At 40.3% G+C, this 19,096-nt stretch overlaps 1 protein-coding gene and 1 long non-coding RNA gene across 2 annotated transcripts in view; both read right to left on the bottom strand.

Moving 5' to 3' along the window:
* The window catches only part of LOC147160247 (uncharacterized), a 16,047-nt gene extending 9,723 nt beyond the window's left edge, over positions 1-6,324 (bottom strand). The window contains exon 1 of the long non-coding RNA XR_015090568.1: positions 5,994-6,324. This is a non-coding gene — a long non-coding RNA (uncharacterized LOC147160247). The remainder of the gene's footprint in view (positions 1-5,993) is intronic.
* A 777-nt stretch (positions 6,325-7,101) lies between these two features.
* Positions 7,102-18,542, bottom strand: etnk1 (ethanolamine kinase 1). The gene is made up of 8 exons (XM_086058633.1): positions 18,229-18,542; positions 16,558-16,817; positions 16,284-16,424; positions 14,276-14,418; positions 11,378-11,461; positions 10,189-10,349; positions 8,858-8,931; positions 7,102-8,776 (listed from the first exon to the last, which is right to left on the bottom strand). The coding sequence occupies exons 1-8, from the start codon at positions 18,373-18,375 to the stop codon at positions 8,704-8,706; spliced, it is 1,083 nt and encodes a 360-aa protein (XP_085914759.1). The 5' UTR covers positions 18,376-18,542; the 3' UTR covers positions 7,102-8,703.
* Positions 18,543-19,096: the final 554 nt, after the last annotated feature.

The following is a 19,096-nucleotide window of genomic DNA, read 5'->3' as shown; positions in this document are numbered from 1 at the left end:
GAAAAACAAAACAAAGCATTTTCAAAAATAAAATAAAAACTTGTAAAAACAAACAAACTCGCTCTAAGACTAATAAAACTAACTGAATTTGAAATAACAAAAGTAAATAAAAAAAACTATAATAAATATTTCACAAAGCATGTTCAACAAACACCGAGAGTAACCCTGAACAGTGAGTTGACATACACTGAGAAAGGAAACTCTGCGTTTGTCAGATGATTTGAGGTAGTTATATCCAGTGGTGTAGTGGTCCCTGGAGAAGTGGGTATACTCAAAATTGTACTTACTTTTTTTTTTGCTTCTAGAAAAACACCCTGTTTTAAAAACGGTGACATGTAAGAAAATGCCGTCATTTGTAATTACAATACAATACAATAATAAAATTATCATGAATGAATTAGGAGCAGTTTGTAATGTAAAATGTATTTATTATGAGGCAAACATGAATACTATGTTATCTACTATAAAATTAAACTACATCATGTAAGTTAGTGCTAAGTACTAACAGTACTATAATACTTAAAGTTACTGTATACAGTAGGCTATACAATAAATTGGCTTAAGTTATTTAGACCTAAAAATAAGGGGGGGGGGGGGAGCTTCATAGACACTGAGACAATCTCTGGTCTGGGCATTTATTACAGTTTCATTCATCAAATATTACAGTCTAGCATACAAGTCTTTGCAAACAGGCTTAATTATACAATTACTGAAACAATTACGCAGGGTCCCTACATTATCCTAATCCAGCTAGTTTAGGTCTAATTAGAGAACTTAAGTTACTAACGCTAGGATAACATTACATTTCATAACGTTAGCCTAGCCTAAACGCACAGTTTAACTACAATGTATTGACGACAAAATGCTCCTCTGACTGTAGAGTACAGTCAGTTAAAATTGCTGCCAGTAGTTTAAATCAATGATTTATTTGGAAACGACTTTAAAACTTACCTGAGAATGATGTTTTCGTAGTATGTACAGTATGTTTGGATACGTGCCGTCACTCACTGGAAAGATGTTTATTTATTTCCGCCTTGCTCACATTTACTGTCATTGCGCAGGAAACGAGGTGACCTGTCAATCAACTGGAGTGGCATTGGCACCTCACGTGTTAGCAATAAAGTCTTCGGCATGACCCGCCCTACTCATTCTCTCATTGGTACATCAGTCCTCATGTCTTTAATTAACCAATAAGGCAGTGAGTGCAAGCCAGCCAGTTAGATGCAGCGGAGGGTGGGTCATGGCCTAATGGTCAATGGTCTGCAAAAACTGTGCATCAAGAGAATTCAGAAGTGGGTAGACGCAAAATTGAGGATTTAGAAGTGGGCAGACGCAAACTTGACTGAAAAAGTGGCTATACGCCATATACCCGCGCAGTCCCTGGACTACACCACTTGTTATATCAACGTAGAGTAGTTTCACCTAAAAAGACCACATCAATGGAGCCCGATTTGTCGAGTCACCATGGCAACGGTTATAAGAAAAATGCGGAGCGCAACACAAAATATATGCTGTGATATGAGCGCATGACTATGGTGCCGGTAATGTTGCAAATCTAGGTATTCTGTCTTCACTATTGTTTAGGAACTAGCTGTACAGATAACTAACAGCTTCTCTAATAAAGACCAGGAAGCCTCTTGCTGTTTTGGCAATTTACTGGATGAAACTGTAAAATTGTAATAATATAAATTTGCATCATTTACTAAAATTAATGGATGGATGGATAGCTGCAAACCCTACAAAAAAACTGGATACTTTTTAGCCGTAAGCATAATGCTAGTTTACATGGACACTACCATGTAACTGCTATGCTAACTAGCGCCTAGTAACTTATGTCACATTAGAACTTAAAACACCATTTTAACATCCGATTCAATAACCTAGTGCAAGCCAACACTCCTGAAATTAATATACTTACAGACAGATATTTCAGGAGCCAAAATTAAACACTATAGGCTTCAAGACCCTGGATTAGCTGTATAGCCGTGTAAGAGCATTGTCAAGGTACAATCTGTGACCCCTGCACGATTTGTGACGTGCATGAGCAGAAGATCGGCCATCTTGGATCGCTAACTACGGCAACCACATAGGTCAAAACACGTTCACACACGCAAAATGAAACAGACATTGTGAAAGGTACAGGACAGGGGCATGTTTGTTTTTGTTAATTTATTTATTTTTATTTAATCAAAGCAGCTATGTACCCAAGCATATCTTGTACGAATAGAAAATATTTTGACACATACTGTAAATATAGTTTGCTGTGAAAGTGGGTACAGTTTATTTTTATTGCCTTTAGAACAATGTGTGGCCATTATCATAGTGTAATACGTTTGCAAATGTGTATTTTTTTTAACTACTTGCATTGACTTATATTTGTTTTGTGAGTTATTACTTTTGGTTTTGTATTTATTTTAGTTTTACAAGCTGAAGTGTTTTGTGTACTGTGCATGTCATGAGCGCAGAGAGAGGAGAGAGGTGTAACTGAGCGAGCCTTGTTCGAGAAGAGAGTTAAATAAGAAAGACGTGCTTGAATCCTGTCCTGCCATGTCTGGTTAATTTAGCAGGAAGACGCCAGAAAACATCAACTCAAAACTATTTGTAGCCCGCCTTTTACCCAGCCTCCGGAAACATCTTAGGGTTACAATAGCATAGGGGTTGAGACTGGGTGAGGGGTGGGTGTCATTTAAAACACACACACCGCAGACCTACTGTAAAGTCTAACAATGCAGACTCACTGGAAATATAATGGGGTAAAAAGTAAAATGTTCATCTTTAAAACGTATAGGATCAAAAGTTATTTAGTTAGGTTCTTGATGAATTTTAAAGTGACTAAGACTTTTTTTCATGTATCATTTTACGAACGCACATTATCGCGCAAGCATATGAAGGAATTTTGTTCTAGTGTTGCGGAACCGATCTTCCGTCCGCGCATGCGCGTCACAGATGGTGCAGGGGTCACAGATGGCGCCTTGACAAGCATTGCTTGGAGTACAATGCACTATGGTAACGCTCAAGGGTCAAAAAACATACAAAGGCGCAAACACCACTTTCTCCACCAGAGGGCAGTACAGTAAGGACGGATTGTGTATGTCGATTATGGACTGTGATGTGAAACAGTACCGCTCAAAAAGATAACTGTCCGGAAATGCTAGCATATCTATGCGCGGCCTGATAACAATCTCGCTACGAATATCTAATTCCCTACGCAATAAAGCGGCACCGTCATCAATAGGGTCAGTGTCAAAAGGACATGCCATGTTTGTGACAAAAGACTTTACGCTATAGACTATAGGCGTATTTACGCAAAAACTCACTGCAGCGGTATTTATGAATGAGTAAATGAAATGTCGTGTGTGGTTGAAAGGAGGCGAGGACAGAGAAAACCTTGAGATTCATTGTGAAAAACCTGCCACCGACCAAGTTTGATTCATGGACAATGTTGCTATGCTAACTGACCGAGAGCTTAAATGATCTCTTTTTATGAAACAGGCTAGAGTTCCCTCTTTTCCTCTGGTTTCAGTTACCTCTCTTTCTGAAATGGAAGACGCAGAGTTTCACACATTTTAGGGTTTCTTGACCCAGGGTTCTCACTAAACCTGCTTTGTGAAATACACCCCTTGTTAGCTGAGGCTAATCTTTGTATCTCACAAAACTCAATGCAGCTCTGCTTACCTTTTTGGCATTGACATGATAACAGGAGTGACACATCCGTAGAGAACCTGTGGGGCACTGTTGCTTGTGTTTCAGACTGTGGAGTCCAGCAGTTTGAAAGTGGTGCTGAATCTTCACCCACCCCTAGGCGCTAAACATTTTTAATCTAAATAGATTACTTGAGATTTAGTTTGTAACTTGTAGGGCAAGACCGAAATAACTCTTTTTTAAAATTGGCAAAAATCGTCTATGTTTTTGTTTGTGTGTGTGAAAAAATATGGTATGAATGTAAAAATGTACAACTCTACAACATCACATAATTCAGATGTGATTCTGCCTTGTAAATTATAGCAGCAGTCGTGGATAATGCAGCAATGACCACGAGATAACAGTCCGGATCTACTAATGTGCAATTTTGACATCAAGACTATATAGTGTAAATAGAACAGAATGGGCATGAGCCAAATCAACAGCAATTGTTGAAATGTTATCCATGTGTGGACCACTAATGTGTGTCCTACTGTGCATAATGGCACTATTCATCAGGTTCAAGTAGTGCGCAGGATCCCTTTGCAATTAACACTGTGCTTCTTTTTTTTTTAGCTGCCATTAGGTTTGCATGTTGACTAGTGGATACAGTAGAGGCACCATACACTATAACACGACATATATTGTACATACTTGTTGAAGAAAGAATGAGTTTTTCATGAGAACAAGTCACAGGGAGAAGACATTGAATTGTGTTAATTAATGTCTGCGTTATTTGTGCAGATGAGTGGAGGAGGGAGATAATTGAATTATAGCCAGCGAGCTGCAGTGTAAATGCACCCCTATGATTGTGTTCGCTTGGAGAAGACAAAAAGTAGGTCTTACATTGTTACTGGAAAATGATAAGACATTTTTGATTGGTATTTAATTGAACTGCCAGGACTGCACAATGCATTTTTCATGCACAGAGTACAATTTAGTGCAGTACTATAGGACATCTTTTGGGAGAAAAACATCATGTTTTTTTATTATTATAATTATTATTATTTTTGTTTTGTTTTTTTATCATGTCTATAAGTAAAACAAGTAATAAACCATCCTATAGACTGCGTTTACATCACAAGTCAAAATTGCGGTCTCACTCGGTCTCCCCATTGAAAAGCAAATCGGACTTTGGATGGTTGTAATTTGATTTGTGAGGGAGGATTATTTAGATTTCAAAATGTAATGTAATGTCGTTTGACTACCTGCCAGGTTTGTATGATTGTCAGTAGTCACAGGTAAAAGCAATACAACACGTCGTTTGTTTTCACAGTGATTGTGGGAAATATTGAATTGATGGAATTTAACCGCCTTACAATATTGTATTAAACCCATGATGAAATTTTACCAGTTAATATACAAACTAAATTTATTAAAAGGGAAAGTGAGTACAAATTAAGAGGAACAGACATTTTTTCCAAACCTAAATATAGAACAAAACAAAAAGAAAGATGTATTTCAACTCAAAGTGTCAGTCTGTGGAACAATCTGGATTGTAAAACAAAATCTTCTCAGTCTATTTGTATTTTTTTTTAAACATATAAAAGCACAATTACTGCAATATATATATATATATATATATATATATATATATATATATATATATATATATATATATATATATATATATATATATATATATAACAAGGACATGCTGTTGAATTATTTTGTAGTATTGTTATACTGAAAGCGTCTTGACCGCTAGCTGTCATTCATGTTGCGCTGTTGTTTGTTATTGGAGTTGATCAGGGTCAGACAAAACAAGTTTTACTTCTTTCTGTCCCCTTTCATTTCTTGTACCTAACTTTGAATTTGAATATTGCTTTATATTGTCTTTTTTCTTTTACAAATTAATGAAATAAATGATGATGATGAAATATGTTCGAAATTCTCCATACTTTAATTTGATTCGTCCAGTTTAATCATCAGCTGTACACTTTTTATGATATGATATTTTGCCATATATAGGCTACCAGCCTACCATGTAATATTAAGTTACAAATACTCAGGGTATAACGGTAAAAATATTTCTGAATACATTCTTTACAATTAAAAAGTTACTAATTTGCTTTAGTTTTAGTATTACTCTAATTGCAGTTGTGTTGGTGTTTTAGCACCAGGCATCTTACATGCTAGCTTAGCTGCTATGCTAACTAAAAATAAAATAAAAACTTGGCTATTTAACAGAAAATAAAAACCTTGATAATGTTTTCCTCCTCATACGATGAGCAACAATGTTGTATTTGTTTGAGTGACACACCATTACAGCTGACAATGTAAAAATGCGAAAATTAGAAGAGAGGACTTACCTCAAGCCTACCGATTCTGAAGTTTTTTGTTTTTGTTTTTACTGTTCTTGTAGGTGAGTGGTGTCCAAAGTCAGTCTTCGAGGGCTGGAGTCCTGCAGGTTTCCCTTCTCCAACACACCATCAAGTTTTTCAGCAAGTTCTGCATAAGCTTGATAACGATCCTGCTCATTTCAAACAGTTGCGTTGGAACAGGAAACATCCACAAACCTATAGTACTGCGGGCCTCAAGGTCGAGAACCGAGTCACCACTGCTATGGGTGGTTGATGTTTTAGTAACAGGTTTGCGTGAGACAATGTATATGCTCGATGCTCGTGTGGCTGCTTAAACTTTAATATGTATTCAGTTGGTGTCAACAATGTGCAACGTGATTTGCACACCTAACGTCCCATTGTTTCCATGCCTCTGCTGCCATCTTGCGGTGAATTGGAGTAAACCCTGGATGCAGAGCGCAGTTCAAAGCGTGCCTCAACGTCAGGTGGATCTAAACGTTTGACTCCACCCACACAGATTTTCGACCTCAAAGCGCCTTCTTTCTGTCTTTGTTGTTAAACCTAACCCTAACCCTACCACATAATGATTACAGCATGTTTTGAGCACTGTATTGAACGACGAAAATTACAAACTGACCGAAATCTAAATACTAACTTCAACCGTCCAGGGATGCGCTATTTGCTGGGTACACTTCTGCCTCTTCCTCAAACCGTTTAGTTAGCCCCGCCCCGGCTGACTGAGGCTTGAGTGTTTGTAATTTTCGATGCTCCATGTGTTTAATTTTTTTTTAAATTTACGTCATAAGACGGCGCATCATTAAATCTGAAAATTGTGTTGGAAAAAATGTTTAAACCAATTAGAAAAATCCAAGTGAGCGGACTCAAACGTTTAAGTCCCCAACGTTGAGGCACACCTCGAACTGCACTCTGCATCCAGGGTTACTTGGTGAATTGAGGCGTTGCTCACATTTGCCCCTCACAAAATCTGGTGGATGAGGTCGCCTGGTGGAGAAATTGTGTAATTACACCAGCATTTGCTCGACCGTCCTAGACAGTAGCTGTTAGCAAAGTGTGTTATGTAAAGAGATCAAACGAATAGTAAAAAAGAAAAGAAAAGTGGGTATGAGATACATTTTATTTTTTTTAGGCTTGTTTACAGTATTTAAGGTCACATTCTGTTTCACTTCTTTCCACGTTTAATTACCTTAAAAAAAAAGAGAGAATATTCAAATAAACAAACATATTACATTTGTTTACTGTACATTATAAACAATATACTACAATGGCCACAGAAAACATGGGGAAAACATAATAAATCTGCCTTTGAGATGAGTGTTTGGCCAAAATGTGACAGTTACAGTCCGTTTTTACACAAGTTTCACATTTCAAAAGCTCATGTGCATGGATTTGATTTCACATCAAGTCTACTCTGCTGCCCCTCTAATCACTGGCATAAACAATGGACCTTTTCTCATTCCTGACAAGTAAGAGCAGACTGGTGAACCGACACTTAAGCATCTATTTGTCAGATGTGGAAGATGAGCAGTGCAATGTGAACATCGGAAAGGAAAAAAATCCAGTCAAGTTAAAACCAACATGTGTTTACATTTTAGTTGTTCAGGAAGCCCTAAGTTACTTTCAAATGCTCCATTTGTTATTGCAACATGTGAAATTAAGGTCTGGAAAGACTTCAAATAGATGTTCTACTGACTATATATATGGGAGTGGAATAAAACAAAATATAAATAGCTAAATCACATCTCTGTATTGCATTTTGCAAAGGTCGCTTAATTATTTTCTAATCTAGTTTTCAGAAGCCTCAGAAGTGTTAGTGTGCATTATTTACAATGGAAAAGTTTAACTTTGGTGCCAGCTTGTTTAAAATAAGAGATTAACATTGCGTATTTCCTAAGGCCTCCTTGAAATGCTTTGTGTCTGTTGGTCCATGTCGTGCATCAAAAGCAGCCATTTTGTCTTATTCTACAGCATGTTTCGACCCCCTGAGCAGCACTTCACAGATGACGTCACGCTTGTCTCTGTCTACATGTAACGGCTGCTACAATGTGAAGCAGTTTTGGTCTTGTCTTGAGTGCTCCCTTTTCAAAGAAAACCGAGCAGCATGATGAACATGGAATGCTACACCAGTCACTTTGCTTTGCCAGGAGATTTAGCGGCCCCCAACTGTTTTGACCCTCACACACTTAAAATATGCCCCAAACAGAAGATGACGACATGGCTGTCCAAAAATAAGGGTTTCAAAAGAAAAGCCAGCGGACATTTGCAGTACTTCAATATTTTGCGACGCTCATTTCCTGGTCACATCACATAAAGCGCGTGCCGCTATAACCGAGTGACTCGGTTGCCTCTCTGGTTGGGGCTTTCGATGGTAGCCATTTTGTGGCGTCTCCAAGCAACTGATTAATGTTTGGCTCCCCTTCCTTAACCAGTGTGCCTTAAATATGCAGATAGAAATGAAAGATCACTTCACATTTGAGCAGGTTGTTGAGTCAGTACATGTGCTACCTCTCCTGTTGAAGCCAACTTGCAGGTAGTAGCTATCGTGCCACCTCGCACCACCAGGCACTGAATAAAAAAAAAAAAGTATTTCCACTGTGTGCCCCTAGCGGGCGCTCTACGCTCATCATAAGAGAGGCACTGAGTGAGGAGTGGAGGCCAGAGGAAGAGCAGGAGGAAGAAGAAAGGTGGGCTGGGCTGCCTTTTATTCTGGTAAGCTCAACACAGCCACCTCGGGTTTCATCTTGAAGTACTGCTTGAAGCGCAGCACTGCATATCTAGAAAGGGAAGAAAGAAAAAAAAAGTCAGGTGTTTCGAAACAATGTCAAGTTGACAGTAAATAGTGCAGGGCAACTTACTCCAAGAAGTCAAAGTCAATGGTGGAGAATTTGGCCTGAATCAGAGCCCAGAGAGCCCAGAAGAAATGTGACGCCTGGGAGAAAAGAGCCAGAAGAAGGATTAGGGATGGGCGATATGACCTTCAATGATTTTTTTCACTCCACTCTGATTTTGATCTTTTTTTCCCCCTAGTCTTCTTACAGAAAAAGCAAATGTCCATAACATTAGTGAACTTATATTTTGCTCTTTATTTTGTGTCCATTCTGTGATTTCACTCATTCAGCAAGCAACGTCTATAGAAATAATAAACACTGTGGGGGTGGGGGAAGGTAATTCCAGTGTTTTTTGTCAAAACGTGTACGTACATGTGATCCTCAATTAATTAAATGTTAATTGTTGGCTTGCTATCAAACTGCACAACTCTGCTGTCTTGTCTCATGTGGAATAGTGAAGCTGAGGCCAACCTGGATTAAAAAAAAAAAACCTCAACAACTCGGAAGCTGATCTGATACCACGTCAATAAATGACAACTTTGGTGACATTATGTCTTGTTTGGCAATTGTGAAAACCTTCCACCACGCTCCTTCCTTGTCATACGGAAACCAGCTCAAAGATTCCCTTAACAATGTTGTCCATTTTCGGAATAAAGGTCACCACAGCAACTGCAACTAACACCCGAAACACAAGGGAATCAAAGTCACCATAGCAACCGCAACAAACACCTGAAACACAATCCATCCACTCGCCCATCCTCCATGTTGTCCTCTTTTCAATCTCCTCAGGCCACTGCCACACATGTGACATTTACAACCGCACAAGTGGCGGGTGTCAAAATCACAATATTAGATAACATTTTCTGATGAAAGCATTCACCCTGAGTTACAAAGTTATTTGCCAAGCAAGTCCTAAAGTTGCCTGACTCGAATCTCCCACTTCTTCAAAAAACACAAGGGAATCAAAGTCACCATAGCAACCGCAACAAACACCTGAAACACAATCCATCCACTCGCCCATCCTCCATGTTGTCCTCTTTTCAATCTCTTCAGGCCACTGCCACACATGTGACATTTACAACCGCACAAGTGGCGGGTGTCAAAATCACAATATTAGATAACATTTTCTGATGAAAGCATTCACCCTGAGTTACAAAGTTATTTGCCAAGCAAGTCCTAAAGTTGCCTGACTCGAATCTCCCACTTCTTCAAACTAGTCGCCCCAGAAATCACATCAAACAAGCTTCGACATTCCTTTTTAGCCATTCGTTAGCTATGCTGTTAGTACCGGTACATAAAATGCAATGGCCTGGCCATAATGGATCAAGCCAAGTGAATGGGGCAATAAAAGCACTTACCAGGGCAAATTGGTTGACTTGCACGTAAAGCGTCTCCACTTCTCCTTCTGTCACCTCGTTGTTCAGGCCTTTGTGCTCCTTGAAAGCTTCCAAGTACGAGCCAAGCCACTGCAGCTGAAAGGGCCGTGCTGGGTAGTGGCTATAATCCACTTCGTTCAAACCTGGACAGTATCAAGACATTACACTTGCAGTCTTCCTATTTTGAAGTGTATTTTAATCATGATGTTATGATGGTGATACTTGGAAAGCAAATACGTTTTCTCAGGTGGTACCAGGGTTACAATAGTTATGGATTTTTCATCATTATAACAATAACATTTTCCATGCGGCCCCTTTCGTCTAACATGTTAGTCTGGTGAATATAACTAAAACAAATACTTTTAATTTTCTAGCTCGTGTTAATTTGGTCATTTCATTACACATGTATTTAATTACTTAATGGTGTATATATTTATTTAATTTTGGTACTTTTGGTCCTCCATAACATTCCAACAACAATGTTAATCCAACCGCTAACTAATGCTAGCTAACTTACTAGCTCATAGCATGGAGCCATAGTAGCCAATTCTTCATATACTGAAATTGTGTGTCAAGTCGTTTTTTATCAAAAAGATGAGAAAAAATTTGATGTGAAATAGTTTTAGACACGAAATGTTCAACATGATCTGCTGACGAAAATATACAGTGGTAAAATGATTGTCCTGACTAAAACTAGACTAAAACGTTGACAGTTTTTGTTGACTAAAACTAGACAAATAAAACGTATTTTTGGACTAAAATAAAGACTAAAATGCTAGATATATAGTTGACTAAAAATGAACTAAATAAAAATGTGATGAGGTAGACTATGATAAAAACTAACAAGCATGATTGAAACTGGACTAAAACAGACTAAATTTAAAAATGCCGGATACAATTAACACTAGTTCAAGTATTAGTTTGTTTTGTTAATATATGGAGTGATTTTCGAGTGCATGATTTAAAAAAAAGTATTGTATAGGCTACAATTCTCAAACAATTGTTTGCTCTTGTCTTTTACATTTTCATTTGATTTCATTAACAAGTATGCCGCCCCCCCCCCCCCCCCTTCCATTTCCGTTTCATATGTAGTTATTTCATTACATTTGGTTAACCCTTAATAATACTTGGTGTAAAAATGTTACCAACCACAGTGCTATTCCATACTTACCGGCAAACTCATTGAAATGATTGCCAATGTCGAAGGCTTGGTAATTGTAGCCAGCGTACTCGTAGTCAATGAACTTTACGTTTCCTGCAAGGAGAAGCGGCATTGTTTAGAAACAGTCATGAGCAGTCATGCAAAATGATGATAATGCGTTTTGTTTTTTTGTTTTTTTTGTCCCTTTGATAACTCAGAATGTCAGACTGTCAATTGGTTAATTTCCTGTACAACTGGACTGGCCAAAAAAATACATTTAAAAAAAATTGTCTTTTGGGGGCGGGTTGGTCAAGGAAGAGTTTGCATTTTGAGAACTGCTTTTGTGTGAGTATAGCTGACAAAGAGAGCGACTGGTTGTGGTTTTAAGAAGGCAATTGTCTCAAACTGATTTATCAGCCCACAAGTGTGGCCAAAATCCACTAAGTCAGCGCGAAACGTCGCATACCGAAGTCAAATAGGGAAAAGAACGGAAAGAGCAGCGAGGATGTTTGCTTTCAACAAGCACAGAAGAGAGGGGAAGCTTGCCAAGACGGTTTGACCACAATATGACAGAAGGGGTCGTAAAAAGTGGAGCAGTAAAAAAGAAGAGGCTACAGCTCATAAAAAGGGCACTTAGGTGACATGCATATTATTTATATATATATATATATATATATATATATATTAAAAAAAAGCAAAGCAAAAGCAGCCGGAGTGCCGCCCTCTCACCAACCTCACTTACATAACTCCAACTATTTCATGCAGACATCAGCCATTTATCTTCCGACTGTACTTGTATTTGTGAGTGCGCATACAACGTGAAATAGAAAAGAGGAAAGCCGCATGCATTCACCGTTGGGATTCAGGAAGGCAAGCATTCAGACATTGGGCTTGATCTCAAAATACAAACCCTTGCTTTGACGTGCCCAGTTGTGACACAATTGTTTCAATGTTGCTTGGAATTTGGAGGGATGCGCTCAAGCCAAATAAAAAAAGGGACGCTTTCTTTTTTGCTTTGCCTTAGCATGTGTTTCTTTTTTGATTCTGTCTTGTTTTTTGAGGTGGTGCTGGACTAGAGAGAAAGACACTTCGAGGTGGGTTACCAGGTGGAGTGTGGGTCCTAGCGGGACACAACTGAACACCTCCAGGCAGTGGCTATAGCCCCCCCTGTGCAGCAGATGAAAAGGTTGGGGCAAACATCTTTCACACATGCTCACTCTTGCACTGACATATTTGCCTTGTTGCCTTTCCGCACATTGTTAAAACGACAAGCTTTGGGGCTGAAACCCCTCCCCGACCGGACACTTATTGACAAACACACCCCTCCAATGCTCCCGTCTCATTGGTCCACTGTGAACCCAATCGTGTGATGCCTTTTGCTGCTTGGACAAATGATGTAATCTTTCAGATGCTTCTGGATGTGAAATATGTGTAGCTTGTAATGCTTGTATTGAATTTCTCCCGATACAACTATGATTTTGCTCAGAAATGGAAGAATTTTGCTTTGTAATACAGACAAGAGAAATGTCTTCTTCCAGCAATAATAATGTCCAAAGTGCCAGCCAGCCATGGTTCTGAAGCCAGGAACACGATTCTGCAATGCAACTAGCGCTGTCACTAGCAAATATTTTTAGAATTAATTAATATATTGATTATTTCCATTAATTGACTGATCTGATTCATTTAAATTTTGCATTTAAGTGTATTACAAAGCATTTTCTCCTTATTAGATGATCCCTGATCCGCAGTAGTTGGTGATTATTTCATACGTGGTATTATTGTGATTTAAAAAAAAAAAGGGGGGGGGGGGTTAATATACTATGTTACCGGTTCGGTCATTGTTTTCCAAAGTAAAACAGATGTTTACAAATGTCTTATTTTCATTAAACACAGAAGATAATCAGTCTTCTTTTATGAAGGACTACCTAAATCAATGATCTATTCCTGTTGATTTGCTGAAATCAGAGGATTTGGACAATTTTTAATAAAAAAATGGCTCCAAACAATCTACTTGATTTTTTAAATAGTTGTCAACTAATTTAGTAATCGATTACTCGATTCATTTTGACAGCTCTAAATGCAACGTTTCCATACATGACAAGTGGCGCGCTTGGTCCTAGTGACACAGGATATCGTCTTTTTGCTGGAACAAGGAACTCTTGTTTGACAGACAAAGCCAGTTGTGAAGGTGTGGAATTGATCTCTTGTGATGATGTTGCCTATTTGAGTCATAAATGAGTTGCAGAAGCGTGTTTCAGCTTGGTAAAATGTGCCTATCGATTAACTTAAAAGACAAAAGAATAGTAAAAAGGTGATACCGCCCTGACTGCAAGAAGCCTACTAATAAGAGTGTGGGGGACAACTTGTGGCTGAGTAGCATTGGAGGGCGCCATGGCTGCCATGACTTCATCCTGTTTAGGCAGACTACACCCGAGGGCCCCCACGAGGCGACTGCGCCCGAAGTTTGCCGCTCTCCATTGGCTCCCAGGGGGCAGCCGAAGCCTCGGCTGTTCCTCCTATGGGAGAGAGGCTAGACACAAGGAGCTGTGAGAAGGGCCCCGCCCCTCGCCTCCAACGGGCGAAGAGGGGCTGACAGCTCCGATACAACCCCCGCCCATTACATACCCTCCCACATGATATACACCCTTGACTTCTTTCTCATTCAGCCCTGGAAATATGCCAGAGGCACCAAAATTGACATGTTGCAAGTGTTTCAACAGGCTGATAACAGTACTTTTAATTAACTTTAATTGGGGGGATGTTAGCCAAACCACCTTTACTACAACACAGCCCAGTACAAACGGCAAGCGTCAATGAGTGAGATGTGCCAGGCGCAGGCAGGAGTGGAGCCAAGGCGCTGCACTCGACACAACACAAAGCAGTCACACGACAATTTGCATGATGCGCTGCACGGGGCGGAGGACTCACCGGCCTGCTGATTGTAGATGATGTTTTTGCACAGCAGGTCATTGTGGCACAGGACTACGGGGGAGCCCAGCACTGACAAGCTCTGCTGGAGCCACAACAGCTCGTCCCGGAGGCAACGTGGGCTGGGCACCTCCGTGGTCAACCTGGCGGGGGCAGGGAGGGAAGGAAGCACAATTAGGGATTGTAAACTGCGTCATGTACAGGCAACCTGAGTCAGCACTTTAGCGTTTCCTCAACAAGGTGAGCAGCACCTGAGTGCAAAGTCAGTTGCTGTTTGTTTTGAATTGCTCTTTGGTGCTAACACACACAACGTTGTTATTGCCAGCAGCACTTTTGCACACCTTGGGCTGACAAAGTGAATATAACCACTCCTTTGGCTACCTGCATGGAGCTAAAAATAGATTAACATAAATAATATCATTATTGTTTCAACACCCTGCCCTGACCCAACCTGACCTGCATATACTTGCCTTTATCTGTCAGAACTATGAAACCAAAAGGGATTATCAAGGCATACTTTGCACACAAGAGTTATTTTATCTGTAAAATGGTTATGCTCTTGTGAAAGTTTGTCGTGCGTGTGTGTGTGTGTGTGTGCGTGCGTGCGTGCGTGCGTGCGTGCGTGCGTGCGTGCGTGCGTGCGTGCGTGCGTGCGTGCGTGCGTGCGTGCGCTACTCGATCGAGAACTCATTGACACTTTAAGAGTGCAGATGTGAGTACCGCCACTTGCCCTCGATGCAGGCGGCCTGGGTTCACTTCCCACCCAGGTGGCCCTGTTTGTGTGTGTTTGAGTGGATGCGCGTGTGTGATTAAAAAAAAAACATTGCGGGTATGAGCTTAAAGTATTTAAACTACGTGATTATCTTTTTACAGTATTTGTTTTTACAGTATACAAGTCAACATGGCTCATGTGATAGCATGAAGGTTGTGGGTTCGAGCCCTTGTGACCATGTCAAAGTGCCCTTGAACAAAATACTTAATCCCCCAGTTGCTCCTGATGCCACTGTAAAGGAGGAGAGTGTGTTAAAGGGCTTAATGTACTTTAATTTGGTTAATACAATTTTTTTGTCAGCCCATCTATGGTGTTCCTCATTATAAGTTATAAGGCTGCACAATATATTTAAAAAATATCGATATTGCAATATTGGCCCATGCAATATGCATATCGCAAAGACATGCAACAAGTTTCATATGGAATTTTATGCTTTGTCTGAATTTGACTAGTCAGACGCCTGAGGGCTTCTGTATAATTTTTACTGCCACGAAACAACTTTGAGGAGGATGGTAGGAACACTGCCACACAAAAAAAACTACAAACGTGCTGACTGCTTTATGGCATACGTCAAAAGCTACCCCGGATGATAGGACAGACGAGGATGAACATGGGCCCGGATTTCACTCGCTAAAAAAAACGACACAATGCGCTTGTCCTGATAGGAAATGTGGTCTTCTTTCAGACATAACAATACCGCTTTTGCCCATATAGCGTCGCCATAATCAACGTAAACTGAAAGTTCCTAAATGTTGCTTCTGTAGAATTTTTTTATTTTTATTTTGTTTTTAACTGTTGTAGTGTCCTTGAAGGTCTTGAAAGGCGCTTCCAATTGTAATGAATTATTATTATTAACTAAGAATACATTGAGTTTGCTTATTTTGCCGCATGAAAAAATTTAATTATTTCATTAGATATTAAAAATACAATTTATTTAGGTACATGTTAAATATCGCAATGATATCGATATCGCTATATTCAGCAACTATATCGCATATTGCATGTTTTTCCAATATAGCATTAAGCTAGCAGTCTTTCATTAGAGGAAAATGTGTTTTGGGTTCAAAATATTGGTGTTTAAACATACAACGTTCTTCAATTGACTTTTATTTGAGGGGTATTTTTTACAGTAAACCCACTTTGCCTTTTTATTTGGAAAATAGTATGACCAAGAGTGAAATGTCATTATTGCATGTGACATGTGATGGAGTATGGTTGAGAAGATAGAAGGCTCACCGAGCATTCTTCTCTGGGTCTGTGAAGTACTTTGGGATGAGAGAGAAGTACTTGCCCATCTTCAGCCACAAGTCCGACTGGGGCACCCAGCCATTGTGAGCATGGATGGCGTGATACTTGGCGAGCTGTCTGGCAATGAGCCTGGCAAAGGAGACAAAGCCATTTCATGAATGCCAAAATAACTGGAGCGTGCCTTTTCTGGTTTACAGTACAGAATTCCCCTGCAAAATCCTGCTTCATCGTTTGCGTCCCTGCTAATTTTCCTGAGAGATACCTGAATACAGGCTGGCTGCGGATGTGCTCCGGCTCGAGAGCAGCGCCTTGCAGAAACTCGTAGCACAAGCCGTTGTTGAAGGTGCAGTAGAGACGCGGGGCGCAGCGGTGCGCGTGCAGCACCCGGAAACTCTTCACCTCGTTCTCACGGTCAATTAACAGCTCAGTCTTGTTACCGTAGATACGAACCAGCACCACGTCCTGCATGGCCGTGCCCACGTAGCAGCCCAGCAGCTTATTGGTGATGCCGTCAGTGAAGAACTGAAAAAGAGAGTTGAGAAACAATTAAGATCCTATGCCTCGATGTTTTGTCTTTTTTTTCTCTCTCCCCAAGTTACATAACTTGAGGATGTATGTTGGACTCCATTCAAGCCTCTCTGTTTTGAAGCCGGGAACATTTTGTTTGAGCTGTGCTGCGGTGGGGGTGTCAACATACCAGCCCTAATTGTTGCCTCTATGAGGCACCGACTGGGAATGACAGGAATTTTATTTTCATGCCGACCCAATGACTGGCATTTGCTGAGTTCCCCATTTTTGTTCTCCACTGGCTCATTGATGAAGACGGGAAAAGAGGGTCAGGGCGCGTGACCAACTCCCATCCTGGCTGTGTTGACATCACCCACCCTCCACAACATAACTCTCTGTCTGAGTTGCAGTGCTCAAATGCATGTCAGCTTTCACCTCTTGAATGGAACATAACCAAGGCTGAACTATTAATGGTGGTGGTGGAGGAGGTGGTGGGGGATTATCTGCAGTATGTTTTGTTTGCCTTAGTCTCATGCACCATCCTGCTCCAATGTTTTATGAAAATTGAACAGTTTGTGGACTCTGCTAACTTAATAATGTGAAAGGGCTACAAGACAATTTGCAGTTTGCACAGTACTGAACATTGGGGGATAACAGGATGTCCCCCCCCACCCCCCCGAGGCAGGTGACATAGGCAAAAAATAATCTACTCAACTTCACTCTGGGCTCAAGGCACTCTTACGTATTTGTTGGCAGAGTTTCCAATGATGAGCTTCAACTGATTAACTCATTAACTAAACTCTGAATCTAGAACAATTGGCAGTTTCCCATGATGAGCTTCAACTCATTAACTAAACTCTGAATCTAGAACAATGACAATAGTTTTTAGCATTATTATTATTAGTGTGTAACTGCAAGTACACCGTTTTACCCAAACTGTTTCCTTAAAACCAGTATATGTCAGCGATGTATAATGATAGGCAGAAATATTAAACATAACACTAGATGACAGAAGGTAAATAATCAACTAGTTCATCCCCTTTTTAACACACTGGTTGAATCTTAGAGATGTGCCTAAAAAAAGTGATCACACTAGAGACTTACGCCGAAAGCTCGCGAAGGTTTCGATCGTGACTTGGAAGTGACGCAGAAGCTAATAGCGGCAGGAAAAATACCCACTTCTCTGGTATCATAAAACCACTGATGAAACTAATAATGACAAAAACAACAATATGAATTCATTTGTTATACATTTGCGGTATTATATCTCCGCGGTGGCCATTTTTAATAAGGAAGTTGTCGTTTCGAGCCATTCCGCTGTCTTGAATGCGCTCCCAAGAGCTTTAAGATCGCGTTACTGTGATGGGGGAGGGTAAAGTACGTTTTTGTAACGAATAAATAACCACAACAGAAAAATTAACTCCACCTTCATTTTGACCTCGGAGGGTTTCCAGCTCGGTCTCAGCTCCTTGACCAGTTTCAACGCGCCGGTTCTGTAGTCTCTCTCTTCAACCGTCACATCGATTTTAGGCACGGCCGGAGCCTCTTCGGGTACGTGAATGTAGTTAGCCATACTTTGTTTTTATTTGCGGTATAATCGTAACAAGGTGGCGAGAAACAAGCAAGCAATGTGTGAAGAACGTGACAGTGCACTACATATGATCCAAATGAGTGAGTGTGAGCTTGTGAGGAGTGAGGACAGAATGCGACAACGCCTGTCTAAATGCCCCCGCCCACCTGGGGGAAAAGTTCGCTCGGTGCATGACGGTAGGCCAATGCTACGAGAAGCGCTTGATTAAGGCAACAGCGTACACCGTCTTTTAAAAACCTACACGTCCAATTTTTTCATTCAGAATGTCAGTAAACGCTTGTGTTTAGAATCGTATTCACGCTCTTTTTAGAAAAATATAAAACCACAATTTTATTAGACAACAACAACGGGATATCTTGAGGGTGAGTGTATTTACGTAACACCAAACGGCGCACCCTGGTGTTCCCACACAAACGTACACGAGTTAAAGCGATAATGTGCTGGGCTTTTTGACGTCACATCCGTAAACCACTTCGAATGTGGTGATGCGTGCGTCAAGTCTAAACGTTTTAAATGTCAGCTCCTGTGCTGCTAAGCCAAATACGCGGACGGACATAGAGACGGCAAATCCACTTTACCTAAATGGATCGCGCTGTCTAGTGGCATACACGACACTCTTAACCCGTTCACTGTTCGTTTTCAATACACACAAAGTATGTTCTGGCCTGGGTCACTTCTGACATGGGCCAAGTAGTCAGTAAAT

This window comes from Leptonotus elevatus, chromosome 17 (genome assembly GCF_054856555.1).
Source record: "Leptonotus elevatus isolate MCC_2025b chromosome 17, RoL_Lele_1.0, whole genome shotgun sequence".
NCBI classification, from domain to species: domain Eukaryota; kingdom Metazoa; phylum Chordata; class Actinopteri; order Syngnathiformes; family Syngnathidae; genus Leptonotus; species Leptonotus elevatus.
The sequence above is the reverse complement of the archived record's forward strand: the minus strand, read 5'-3'. Positions and strand labels throughout refer to the sequence as shown.